The sequence below is a fragment of the Mercenaria mercenaria genome, chromosome 11, assembly GCF_021730395.1.
Source record: "Mercenaria mercenaria strain notata chromosome 11, MADL_Memer_1, whole genome shotgun sequence".
Classification (NCBI taxonomy): domain Eukaryota; kingdom Metazoa; phylum Mollusca; class Bivalvia; order Venerida; family Veneridae; genus Mercenaria; species Mercenaria mercenaria.
In genome coordinates this window covers 50,962,181-50,976,825 of record NC_069371.1, presented here as the reverse complement: position 1 = coordinate 50,976,825, position 14,645 = coordinate 50,962,181, and the positions used below count along the sequence as shown (strand labels likewise).

At 36.5% G+C, this 14,645-nt stretch overlaps 1 protein-coding gene across 1 annotated transcript; it reads left to right on the top strand.

The window, feature by feature from the left end:
* The first annotated feature begins 4,669 nt into the window (after window positions 1-4,669).
* LOC123530972 (uncharacterized) lies at window positions 4,670-13,236 on the top strand. The gene is made up of 7 exons (XM_053517424.1): window positions 4,670-4,808; window positions 6,144-6,228; window positions 6,741-6,856; window positions 9,890-9,934; window positions 10,468-10,683; window positions 11,363-11,725; window positions 12,265-13,236. Exons 1-7 carry the CDS (start codon window positions 4,766-4,768, stop codon window positions 12,804-12,806), a joined length of 1,410 nt encoding a protein of 469 aa, XP_053373399.1. The 5' UTR covers window positions 4,670-4,765; the 3' UTR covers window positions 12,807-13,236.
* Window positions 13,237-14,645: the final 1,409 nt, after the last annotated feature.

Genomic DNA, 14,645 nt, shown 5'->3' with positions numbered 1-14,645 from the left:
TAGCGTGCGAGTGGTGAAATTTCGCATAACAAGGTGGAACACAGTTTTCAGCAATTGTTTATCTTTTTTTCTTTACAAATGGCATTCATTTTCAAAGGGAGGCAACTTTTTCTCAAAGAGTACTTAAAATAATCGGAAAAAGTTGTTTCCCTTTGAAAATGAATGCCATTTGTACTTAAAATGATCGGGAACAGTTGTCTCCCATTGAAGAGCATAAGCTGTTTTGTTACTAAACGTTACAGCTTCTCTGACCTTTGAAGATTATTTAATTAGAGTCAACCTCCCTTTTAGTTGGAGAGTGTTAGGCCAAAGCCTTGACGAGTGATAATGACGTTTTGGTCTATGTAAAACAAGTGATCTTGTCCGGTTTTGTGTTCACCCAACGAGCATAATTTGAAATATCTTATAAGAGGACCAGCAGGTAATGTTATATACCAAATATCAAAGGTGCAGTTACAGGGTAGAACATTTTCAAACTTTTTGTCCTCATTTAATTCTATGTAAATTTGTGACCTTGGGGAAAGGCCAGCTTTCACAGATGTATAATTTGGCAATGTTAGTAGAATACCACTAGGCAATGTTTACATACAAAAGAATCTAGGTCTAGGTTTTGGACTTTCAGACAAGAAGATTATTCATTTTTTTGCCTACATAAGTTTATCTAAAACGTAGATATCCCGGGTAGGACCTTTTTTCACCGAAGGTGCATAATTTGAATAAACTTGGTAGAGGACGTCAATGCATTTTAAAGGCCTTGGCCTTGTTGTTTCAGACAAGATTTTTTTGGTAAGTTTTCAGTCAAAAAGTATAATTTTATTTCAAATGACATAGCTATGCAATTGTTCAAAACTATTTCAAGAGCTTGAAGAAAGGCCAAAAAGGGTCATTCCTGTAAAGTTTGGTGAAAATCCAATCAATGCTTTAGATGTTGTCTAAAGTGGTTGAAGAGATGTTGTCTCAAGAAAAAGTTGGTGCACAGATGGACATCTGTACGACAGACATTGACTTATCACAATACACCTTGAGCAGTATATGCTCAGGTGGGCTATAAACAAAAACTTTGTAAAACTTGCAACTTTTAAATGTTTTATTAAAATGACAAACAAGCACAGATACTAAAATGTCGTATTAAAATGAGAAACAAGTACAAATATGAAGTAAATATATTCCAAGGTCAAGGAGTTTGATTGGGGAGCTTGTAATATTACATCAGCTTTTTAGGTCAGCTGCTCAGTCAAGTGTAACTTACCAAATACAAAAAGTGTGTATTATTACAAAGTAGATCTATCAAATAAATACATGAATATATTCTATTTTTTATATAGAAACATGTACCATTTAATTAGGCATAATTAAAAAAGAGAGTGTTTAATGCATAAATCATGAAATTATTTTGATGTATTATTGTAAGTGTTTGATGTAAAATATTAAGATCGAAGTACGTGACTAATCATTTATTAGGAAAATGTTACAATTGATTAGATAGATATAAAAACGTTTATTATTTAGAGGACATCTGTCACACGTCAACAGATAAAATGTTAATATTTTCTTGAATAATGATCGGCTCACTCATATTATATCATAAACATAATCATATAGAACTGTTTCTAAGTATTCAGTAGTTTTTTTTTCATACTGTCCGTCCGCCTATAGCCCACATTAATTGCCAGGTTTAGTTCATATTCACACTCAACAATCCTTAGTGACAAGTCGTACAAACTGACCTATAAATTAAAGATCTTGACCCTCATATGACCTTTACTTTCAAACTTAAACCTTAATAAACCACATTCAGCGTCCTATAGCCTACATAAATGTCCAAATTTAGGTCATACTCGCACCACTCAACAATCCCTGTGGCAAGTCGTACAAACTGACCTATAAATAAATGATCTTGGCCCTCATATGACCTTCACTTTCAAACTTGAAACCTTGATGTACAAAATTGTTGGTCTTACAGCCCACATAAATGACCAATGCAATTTAGGTCATACTCGCACTCAACAAATATAGCGGAAAGACCTACAAACTGACCTATAAATAAATGACTTTGACCTTCATATAGTCTTCACCTTTAAAGTTAAAACCTCAAGGACAACATGTTTGGTCATACAACCGGTGGCATAATTTTGCGTTTTGATAACGCAGCTCCTTATTTATTAATGTTTTGTTGTACTGGTATTGTCCGTGTTTTAATTACGCTGTCTTCATTTTTTTTTGTGCCACCCAATGTTACCAGTGTATATATACCTAGGTTCACTCTACTCTCACTTTAAATGCTAATATGATGAACACCGCCGAGTGGTTAAGTTCGCTAACTTCAAATCACTTGACCTTCACCTCTGTTGGTTCGAGTCCTGGGCGGGTCATTATTTGAGAAGGTCATGCCGACTTGCGGAAGATCGATGGTTCCACCCGATTGCAGGTTATACTCAATATAATTTACTCTTGTCAAAACAAATAGTAATTCCCTCATTTTAAGAAAAAAAAATGCTTGACTTGCATGAGAATTCCAAGGTTTGACGGAACTTTGAGACCTACCATTCATTATAAACATTGATCCTAAAGGCCAAGTTTATTTCAAGTTTAAAGCTCAAATCATGGCGTTAATAAACAGGGTAGAAAACATTTGGCTTACTGTAAAGCTGGGCAATATAGGCCGCCTGTGTGCACATAAGTTATTTCACATTTTTCATGATATATTGTTCATTTGTAGATCTCGACAACCTTATTCAAATTATTTGTAATCGGGTATATGACTGAGCACATTGTTTATGTGTCAGTTGTTACAATAACAAGGTTACAAGGCTATCGAGAACCATTTTTTTTTTACATTCAGTTCCTTGATAGTATCTGTTATATTATCCCTCATACTTATCCCTCACCCACCATAACATCGCATACCACCTCCTCTGTCAACCACCTTTCTGCTTTTACTTCAGTCTCTTGATATTCGTATCTTTCATCCAAACCCCGCACCCCTCACATATACCCGCCCCTCCCTTGTCCACCCATGTATTTTTTAACAATTCAGTTTTATTTATACTGTGATTAAGTATATCTTATCTGTATCCTGCACCCCTATACATACCCAAGTCTCCCCCATTTTACCCGCCACTGTGATTATGTTTCATGCCGTCCGTTTCTGCCTGAGAATGGGGGTATTATATTTCTTCAGGGTAGAGTGGTAAATGGCAATTAGTGAACATGGTAAGAGTCGTAACTTAATAAAACTCTCTGTACTTTAGACCTTATTCTGCTAATTTTTCATAATTGACTTTTCCATCTTTCAGTTTGGATACTACCATTACCTGTTTAAAGGGGTACTTACCAAAAGATACTGACTGAATAGCGAATAGTGCAGATCATGATCAGACTGCACGGATGTGCAGACTGATCATGATCTACACTGGCCACAAAAGCAGAATCAGTCGTGTCCAGCTGATAAGGGTTAGATAATACGGGATTTCGATTATTTATTTCATTTAATTTGTTGGGTTTAACGTCGCACCGACATAATTATAGATCATGTGGCGACTTTCGGAGGAAAACCCCCAGGTGCCCCTACGTGCATTATTTCATCACGAGCGGGCACCTGGATAGAACCACCGACCTTCCGTAAGCCAGATGGATGGCTTCCTCACATTAAGATTCAACGCCCTGGGTGAGGTTCGAACCCACATCGATTAGGGGCAAGTGATTTGAATACAGCGACCTTAACCACTCGGCCACAGAGGCCCCAGAATTTCGATTAAACCTGGTACAATAGCCACTAGTGAATTAGGCAGTACATAGTGTAAGAACAATGTCTTGAATAATTTATAAAATTTTCATTTTGTATTTTTCTCTCCTTTTTTGTAAAGATTCTATAAATCAAACATTAACTCCAACATTGAAAAATTAAGGTTGAGTCCTGTGGAACTGTTTTAAATTTTGCTCACTTCATTCAAAAATAACCTTGGGGAAGAAGTAAAACCTACCTACATTTCTTCCACAATGTGTAGTCTAAAGAATAAAGGCAAAAGAGAGAACTTTTACCGCATGTAACTCAGTATTTTGAAAGATGTGTAACTCTGCCCCTTCTGTTTCAGAGGTAAATTCACTTTGAACAGCAAGAAATCACTTATAAAATGAAAAAAAATCACTTTAGTACAATAAATGAATAATATATCGTGAAAAAAGTAAAAACTTACAAGAAAAAAAAAAGAAAAATAAGGAAAAAGTTTGATCCCAGTGGGGCTTGAACCTATGCCCCCTGAAAATTTAAGTCAAAGTATGTTTATTGTATGAATTGAATACTCTTCAAAAGGAGGTACACTATTACACGGGTCATACTTTAAGTTAATAGACATGTGAATCATTACTGCCTTAGCAAAGTTTTTGTACTAAGTAAAATTACTGCCAAAGCATTTCTACGTTTTATCAAACCAGCTTAATTTTTTTTGTTACACATGTTATCATGTTAGGATCTTTTCGGAACTGAATCTCAGTTTTTGTCCCCCCGCCCCCGAAAAAAAAACCGTGAGTAAAACAATTATTGTCCCGGCGACATTAAATTTTCCTAAATTGATATACACTGGCGTTTGTTTGTTTTTAATTAACCACCGATGACATTGTCCTAGTTTGGGACGCACTATAGGTATATATGTTTTGACATGTACAGCAGGATACAGTATATATAGTATATTATAAATACGCACTACCACTTAGTGTTTACGAATCACACGCGACGGACATTCCCTTTATTTTATTTATCTGTTTTATGGAAATGGGATTCAGTTCATTTAAATTTATTTTTTTTAAATGTGAGTATAGTTTATCATCCTTCATTCGAATATTTTTGTAGTGATAAAAATGTTATTTTAATACAGTGCTTTTGAAACAATGATTATTGAAAATAGGTGTGGACAGTACTGACTGTCAGTTCTGATTTAAAAGAGAATGATATTTTAAATATACAAGAACAATTAACAAAGAGGACATAGGATTATACAGGGGTGTCCTAGATAGGTCCAGAGTTATGTTGTACTGTATTACAGTGCTGTTGGATCTTCCCGTCACAGGTACTCTGCGGCTGGAAATAAAGCTGCTGTGTTGGCTACCCGCCGCGATATGACCGTTATTTCTCCTATTTGAAATTCTCACCAAATAACCCACAGCTTCCGAATTAAATGCATCTTTAAAATATTCAGAATTTGCCCATGAGGCCTAAAAAAATTCTTTGTTTCCGGTAACATGCTAAAAAAATAGGGTAGGTAGGTCGGAAAAACTTTTTTTTTGGATTTTTTTTTTATTAAGGGAGACCTTTCAGAAATTATTTTTGTGTCAAAAAATGATTACAAACAAAGGGGTTATGCCTTTAGAGCATCAGTAAGTCGATTTCTAACATCACTGGGCATGTTTAAAGCATAAAAAGTGCAGTAAAAAGTTGAAAAAAATATTCTCCAAGGCCATAAAAACATTTAGGGTCGGGTCAAAAATTTAGGGTAGGTCGGGATACCGGAAACGAACATTTTTTTTACGCCTGATACTAAAAATGACGTCATTTTTTAATATCACTGGAAAATTCTGGATATTTTAAATTTGGTGACTGTGTATGTAAAGAATTTCAAAAAGGAGAAATAACGTCATGGTGGCTGTATTTCCAGCCGCAAGGTACTCAAACTTCCGACCGATGCGGTTACTTACTTACATTTCATTTCCACAGCACGTATAATAGTGCTATATGTATGACAGGTTTGGTGTTGGCGATAATGGCGTGTGTGTTCGTGGGAAGGGGGTGGGGGATGGAAAGGGGGAGAGGGTATGCGGTTACTCTTGAAGTAAGTGGGAAACCAAATACCGATTAGTAATACGTTTAATACGTCGTTTATTTATAATACTATTTATAGATGGGTTTCTCCGGTCTATTTTTATCGCAATATAATTAGTATATCTAAATATACATTAGATCATTCCACCCGCGACCTAAAATTTTTTTTTTTTTGGAAAATATTCAAGTTTATGAACAATTGGCAGTTTAAATCCAAACCATATTTTAAAAAATATACATAATACCAAACAACTGTTTATGTCGTATCGGCCGTTTTACTCTTGCATACTTTAATATGATGATATTGTTTTTTGTTTGTTTGTTTCAGTTGCTACATGCATAATTCCATTTGTCCTCGACCTCGTTGTAAGTGAGCAAACTATATTTGAGTGCCACGGCGACGTGTGCAATGTGTAAGTTAAAATCATTTATAAACAGTTATGGTTCCAATTTTCCCTTGTTTTAAATAATATAATCCTCAAGTTTTATTGCTCTTTTTTTCAAGCTTTGGTCGCGTAACATGTTGAATTTCAGATGTGCGATAAAACATGGACGTTATATGTATAATTTCACATTACTAATAGGAATCCTTGTGGACATTTTTGTGTCTTGGGATCCGTATCAATAATAGTAATCTATTCACATGACATTTATTGTATTTTTATATACGCTACAATGCACTACATAAATACTTATCAAAAACTGACCCAACCCTTTTTTGACAGCCATACCGAATACTTTCATAATGATAATGTCCTTGCCTATAACGTAATTAAATTATACAATACAATATCGTGTGATACTTGGTAAATTGTTTGTATATATCGAATATTTTAGAGACTTCATTTACTAACGAAGTACACTTGTTTTATAATATTTATGATATCGGTAATAAGAAAATTAATGTACATGAACATTATTTCAGTGGCAAGGTGCCCCAGTTCTGCTCCAGTGCTTATAAGTTATGCAGGGATTGCCATGAAATCAAGGGAGACTGTGGAACGGCCGCTCAGCCCCTAAACTGCACGGGCTATTGTCAAGGTATAATATAGCTAAATTATGTGGCTCAAAATAATTTGAGGGCTCGTCATTGTCGAGTTGTTCCTGTTACAGATATTTGTTACTTGTCCCTCACAATTGCTGGTATGAAACCCCACTACGGAAATAGAATTATTTATTAATAAGTTTATAAGGGGACGCAAGTTTTCACCTTTGTCAAAAATAATCTGCAGAGACACACCTTTGACCATCTGCCATCATTCAGTCTAGAAAGTCGCCATTTGACCTAAATTGTGTAAATACATGTAGTGTCAAAATGCTTTTATATATTGATACATGTAGTTGTAATGTGCATTTTAGCCCACCATCACCAGATGGTGGGCTATTCAAATCACTCTGCCTCCGTGGTCCGTCGTCCTACTCTGCGTCCGTGGTCCGTCGTCCTTCCGTTCTTCCGTCCGTTAACAATTTCTCGTTATCGTATCTCTTCAGAAACTACTAGGAGGATTTTGACTAAACTTTGTCAGAATAATGTACTGGTGCCCAAGTTGTGTCCCTCTGAAAATCAGACTGGTTCAACAAATTTTGAAAATCTTCTTGTCCAAACTACAAAGCCTAGGACTTCGATATTTGGTATGTAGCATCATCTAGTGGTCCTCTACTAAGATTGTTCAAATTATTCCCCTAGGGTCAAATATGGCCCCGCCCTGGGGGTCACATGGTTTACATAGACCATTCCAATTCAAATTTGGACCACATGCATAGTTTTGAATGGCTAGATGAACCTTTACATGGGTTGACCGTGATCTTGAACTAGTGACCTATTTTCGCATTTCTGTAGCTACGGCCTTCAAATTTGGACCACATGCATAGGTTTGTGTACCGAAAAGACTTTGACCTTGACATTGACCTAGTGCCTACTTTTACATTTTGAAGGTACAGGCTTCAAATTTGGACCACATATAAAGTTTTGTGTTCTGAAATGAAATTTGACCTTGATTTTGACCTAGAGACGTTTCACTTTCCTCAAGCTACAGCCATCAAGTTTGAACCACATGCATAGTTTTGTGTACCGAAATGAACTTTGACCTTGAGATTGATCTAGTGACCTACTTTTACATTTCTTAGACTACAGTCTTCAAATTTTGCCCACATCCATAGTTTCGTGTTCTGAATGGAAATTTGACCTTGATTTTTATCAAGTATCTACTTTCACATTTCTCAAGCTACAGCCTTCAAATTTATAGCACATGCATAGTTTTGTGTACAGAAATGAACTTTGACTTTGAAATTGATCTAGTGATCTACTTTCACATTTCTCAAGTTACAACCTCTAAATATGGACCACATGCATGCACCACATGCACAGGTTTGTGTACCGAAATGAACTTTGACCTTGATTTTGACCTTGAGCTAGTCTTTAAATTTGGAACATTCAAAAGTCGCTCAATGTTGGGCGCCAAGATCACTCTGTGACAGCGATTTTTTTCCTTCTTTATAAAGGTCCGGTAAACGGACCTTTTCCCAATTGAAAAAAGGTATCTTTTTCCCAATTCTCGTCCAAAAATTCCCAAAATGACCCAGACAAACTGCTTGTATGTATAAATTTACAAAACGCTCGAGGCCGAGAACGAAAAACCTTCATTCTGACGTAATAGAATAAACCCCGCCCGCCGGTATTTCCGTAAAAAAGACGACCCGGTTTACCAGGGCATTCAGTAGACCCGAGGTCCCGGGTTTTGACGCACGAAAAACCGAGAAAAACTCGTATTTGACCCGCTCATTATATGCCTCGTGCGTCGGTTTGACTCGCGGAAATTTTTTTGATGCGTCTAAGTTCGAAAGTCCTGCCCCTTGTCAATCAAAATCCCAGAGAATTTCAATACTGTTTGCCGGCACGAGCGGAAGTATAGCAGGAGGCGGAGCGTCGTATGTTAATTAGCTACTGATAGATGTCAATCACGCCACGCGCCGACTGACACGTGATCATCTCGCGGTTTGTATTTAGCACAATGCCGTGTCATTACCAACGGTGTCTATTGATAAATGTGTAAAAGTTAATTGATAAACAATGCAGCCTTACAGTATCGTGTTTGTACCACTTTTTAATTAGCGGTATACAGCTTATGTTGTATTGTAATATGTCTTGCCAACTTAAAATAACTACAAATTGGATAATTAAAATCATTATTTTGTGTCCTCGATACGATTACGTAAGCCGGTCAACCGTTACGGTCTATAGCAATTTTATTATCATTGCCGAGGCTTTGTTTGGTCCAAAACAAATTATATGCTGTATAAGTAGAAATTATAAGTACTGAATAGGTTTGGTGAAAAAAAAACAACTTGAAACAGGTATTTTATCAAGACTTTAAAATGTTAAATTTCGTTTTACATATATGTCACCCGTTTTCGCGACCGTAATTTTCGGACATTTCCATCATTTCTTACAAGATTTTTCTAGTACAATCTAAATAAAAAGCCAATGCAAAGTCTGCATGTAAGAAAAATATGAACACTGTAGCAAAAGCAGCTGTTATTTTGAAGCATTCAGTATAGGTTGACCCCTGAAATTTTGATCTTGATTCTTGAAAATCTGATTTTAACCCTTGAAAATTTAGACTGAAGAGTCAATGACTATCGAGTTTCAAAACTTATGTTACTCTGTACAGAGGGTCAAACCCCTCTTACAGTGACTCACACAGCCAACAGTTGACATTTTCAAGAATATGAAAAAGGGGACATTTCACTATAAATCATTCAACCATTCATTATGTTTATTGGATGATGATTACATGGAATTAAAGGAAGAAGTGTTCTATATGATGTTATTGACTTATTGCAAAAATTCCTAATTTGAGTAAAAACCCCGCTAAAATTCCCAATTTGGGTTAAAAACATCATCATTTTTCCCAATTCAACCGGTACCGGACCTTTTCCCAAAATGGCAAAAAAAATCACTGCTGTGATCTCTTGTTGTTATTTGTGTTTTACATGCATACATGTATTTTGATTTCAGCTACTATTTAAAAAAAAGTATTTATAAGTAAACATTTTATTAAACTTTATTTTCAGAAATTGCTGTTGCAGAGGCATTGAAACAGATAAAAGAGAGAGATGGTAATCTAATATTTAATCGTTATTTGTATGCAACATATATGTAAAATATGGTAAATATTTATGCACATAATGAAGGAATATGCTTTCGGAACATTTAAGTTTCAAGTGATTTTCTTTGTTTGTTTTGGGTTTAAACGCCGTTTTTTTCAACAGTATTTCAGTTGCAGTTAACCAAACCAGTGTTTCTGGATTCTGTATCAGTACAAACCTGCCAGCTTCCCCACATGAATCAGAGCTGGTGGACGAATGATTTCAGACACAATCTTTATGAATCAGAGCTCGTGGACGAATGATTTCAGATACAATGTCTTTAATAGAATGGTCACGAAGAACATACGTCCCGCCCGGTGATCGAGCTCACGACTCCGCGATCCGTTGATCGGCGCTATCCCTACTGAGTTAAGCAGAGGGTGTAAAGCCGTTATTACAATACTTTCCAAGACAACGCTAAATACAAACAGCCGTTTTCATGTTGTCTATCATTACCCGATTTCGTTTTTTAAATAGCACACTTTTTGTCACAATATTTACAGAGAAATCGTGTTGGGTTGTACCAGTCATGTTGAACATAGCAAATGGCTTTGTCTCAGCCCCTCAGCACAACGACAGTCGTATTGCCGCCGGATCAGGACTGATGTATAACTGTCACGACGGATATACTTTAGAAGGACCCGATACATTAATTTGCAACGGAAACGAGACGTGGACACCGACAATCATGCCATATTGTTTTAAGAATACCTGGATAGGTAAGTCATTTGTTTCTACATAATTTTTTACCAGTCTGTGGACAATTCCAAATGAACATGTTGGGTATAATAATGTTATTGTAATAGTAACTCGATCTGGGATGCCGTATTTGGCTCGGGAGGATTTTGTCAGATCGGATCTCACGAGGCGCGATTCCAAGCGTCGAGTGTGATTCACGAGAGCCGAATACGATATCCCAGATCGGGCTACTGTTGTAATGACCGTTTTATTAAATGCATCCAGCTTTTTTTGTTGTTGTTTTATTCTCTAAGGAAATCTTACATGCTTGTCGATGTTAAAAAAGAAATCAGTGAAGATTTTGTGTGCGCTATTTATAGAACTGTGTCTGGACACATAATATATATCAAATGAAAGTAGTCCGTCAATATACAAAACAAAATGTACATTACGGATTATTTTCTTCCTGTTCATATTTACTCATGAAATACAAGCTGTATTTTTGATAGAATTTATATAGTCATGTAATTAAAAGACTGTTAAGTGTAGAACAATTTACGTATTTGGTTAGTAAGATAGACTTGTGTTAAGAACAGATTTAACACGTCCAACAATACGCACTTTTAAAAGGCCTTTTTTACAGTTTTGACATGATTAGATATCTAATATGTTTGAAATAATTGCAGATTTGTTTTTTGATTATTTATGTTTGTCTTTTAGGTTACAGGAAAGCGACAATAGGTTTATCAGTTATTTGCGTCATTGAATTGGCAGCCATAATCTCAATTTGCTGCTACAAAAGAAAAAAGAATGAAAAAACAATCTCCAGGACATGCACAGACAGTTCGATTCATCATGACGTAGAAGCCTTGCTCGGTGCCGAGAACCAAAGTGTGCATGATGAACACGAAACGCCTTCAGTTCTAGATGGGGCATCTGGGCGGGAACATTCAACCGATGAAGAGACTAGTCCATTAACAGCACCCGCTTCGCCGTCAGCACCTCCTGCTGAGCCAGACAAGGATGAGAGAGACGGACAGGAATCACTGAATACAAGCAGTTCTCCCAGTCGTGATACAAGAGGTAAAAAATTAATGTAAATACCCTAATTGTAGTATTGATAAAGTTATAATTAAATTATTCTACGTGTATAATAATCACAGACAATATTTGCATGAGAATTTAATGTTTAGACAGCAGTGAATTAAAGTAGTTCGTATTAAAGATAGATATAGATTCTTCGATTCATATCAAAATATATGCAGTCCGAGAAATATGTTTTTTTCTCGTATGCATTTGTAAATATGTAAATTTGCGGTTTGAACAGTGTACATTAAACTATTAAATAAATTAACTTTTTGATGCAGTGACTCATGTGTCGATCGCTCAGCTCGTAAATCGTATGAGCAAGCCGCGCAAGAGCCACGACTTTCTCCAGGTATATATTGGAAACGTTTTTGGAATGGTCCTCTTTTTAAAGCTAGCACATGAGACAGAATCTCTTTATAAAATCTCTGCTGTTTTACATAGAACCTTTGTACAAATCTACTGCAACATTCGTGTGTACATTTCATACTTAGCTAAATTCACTATAACTATTCTTTTTTTTAAATCTATTTCAGGGCATAGGATAATTATAAATAATCATGTGCTGATAAACAACCAGGCAATTGTTGAAAATTTCCCCATGCCACCAGAAACCCACGGAAAAAACAAAACAAGGAACGATAACTTCCCTTATGATCCAACACGTATAAATCAGAAAAGAATAGATGAGAAAATGCCTACCGAGGAATCAGATGAAGTGAATGCCGTCGAGGAAACAACTGATGAGAAGAAAGGAAGAGGAACAAAACCACTACCAGCTCGAGATGCAGATTCTCAAACTCGAGCCGAATCAACTCAAGAAATGTTTGAAGAGAAAGAAAGTACATATAAGGGCCCACAACCTTTACCAGCAGCGAAAGAGGAAAACATCCAGTCGCCAACGAAAGAGAGTGGAGAGGGTAATTCGTTAGACATGGTTGGGATTCAGAATTGCACTTTTCCAAAGAGTGACATCAGAAGTACTGATTCAGAAACAAAAGTTTCTAAAGCAAAACTCCGAGAAAAGTTGGAAGACCTTAATTCCACCCAGAAATTGGCTGATCTGAAAGACGCTTAAGACAATAAAAACACTAAAAAGACGAGTGGAAGACACATCGTCATTAAAAATGGAAAAGAAAACTGAGAGAAATCTTAGTTTGAGTTGCATGGTAATAAAGAGTTTAAGTACGGGTGTACCAGAATGACCTGTCAAGCAACCGACTATAGACAGGCCAGGCTTGTACTCCGAGGTAGGGAGAAACTGAACTGCTGTCCGAGAAATGGCATTTACTAAAAGAAACGTCGGGAATAACAATGAATTATTTTGCAAAATGAACAGATGTCTTTAACAAAAGAGGCAGTGCCTGGATAAATTTTGGACATGTTGTCATGAATAAAAAACATTGTTTATTTCTTTTGCTTGAAGCACAGTGATTTTGTGAAGTGGTGTTTTCGGTTTTATTTTTGATTTCCCTTTGTTTTGTTGGTTTTAGTAAAAATAAAATACATTTGTATTTTTGTTTGTGTAGCATTTTACAAGCGAAAGGTAATTTCCACTAGATTAAATGAAATTTAATGATCATGCACGACTTTTTGTCGTTATCACCTTCAAATATCTGGAGGAATATTCATTCTATAATCAGACACCTAAACCATGAACTTATTATGCCCCCCTACGAAGAATGAAGGGTATATTGTTTTGCAGATGTCGGTCGGTCGGAATGTAGACCAATCCGTTTCCGGATGATATCTCAAGAACGCTTGGGCTCAGGACCATGAAAGTTGATAGGAAGATTGGTTATGACCAGCAGACGATCCCTATTGATTTTGAGGTCAGTATGTCAAAGGTCAAGGTCACGGTGACCCCGAACAGTTAAATGGTTTCCGGATGATTACTCAAGAACGCTTAGGCCTAGGACCATGAAATTTGATAGGGATGTTGGTCATGACCAGCAGATGACCTCTATTGATTTGTAGGTCAGTATGTCAAAGGTCAAGGTCACAGCGACCCGGAACAGTTAAATGGTTTCCGGATGGTTACTCAAGATTGCTTGGATCTAGGATTATGAAAGTTGATAGGGAGGTTGGACATGCCCAGCAGATGAGCCCTATTGATTTTGAGATCAGTAGGTTGAAGGTCACGGTCACAGTGACCAGGAACAGTAAAATGGTTTACGCATAATAACTCAAAAAACACTCGGGCCTAGGATCAGAAAAATTGATAGAGAGTTTGGTCATGGCCAGCAGATTACCTTCTATTGATTTTGAGGTCATTAGGTCATTAGGTCGAAGTTCAAGGTCACACGGGCCAGGAACAGTTAAACAGTTTCTGGACGATAGCTTGAGAACGCTTGGGCATAGGATCATGAAACTTGATAGGGAGGTTGGTCATGACCAGTAGATGACCCAGAAGATTTTGAGGTCAGTTGGCCAAAGGTGAAGGTCACATTGACCTGTAACAGTTAAACCCTTTCCAGACGATACTTTGAGAACGCCTTGGCCTAGGATCACGAAACTTAGTAGGGAGGTTCATCATGACCAGAAGATGACCCCTGTTGATTTTTAGATCAATAGGTTAAAGGTCAAGGTCAGATTGAACCAGAACAGTAGAACTTTTGTTTACAGTGAGCATGTAATTTCTGTTCCTTGTGTAATTACTGCATGCATCAAGGGGGGCATTTCGTGTTCGACGAGCTCTTGTTGCATTTATGTGTAGGACAGTACTTCCGCGCATATTTGTTCCCGGAGAAATCTTTTATTCGAGTTTTCGAAAATAGAAATAGGTATTTAGATTTCTAGCTGAAAATGTTCACATAGTTTTTAAATTTTATTTCACAAAAACATTTCTTTTTCACGTTAAAAACGTAACATATCTATTTTGCACTGCGCCTACGTTGTACGTTTGAGGTAATTTCAC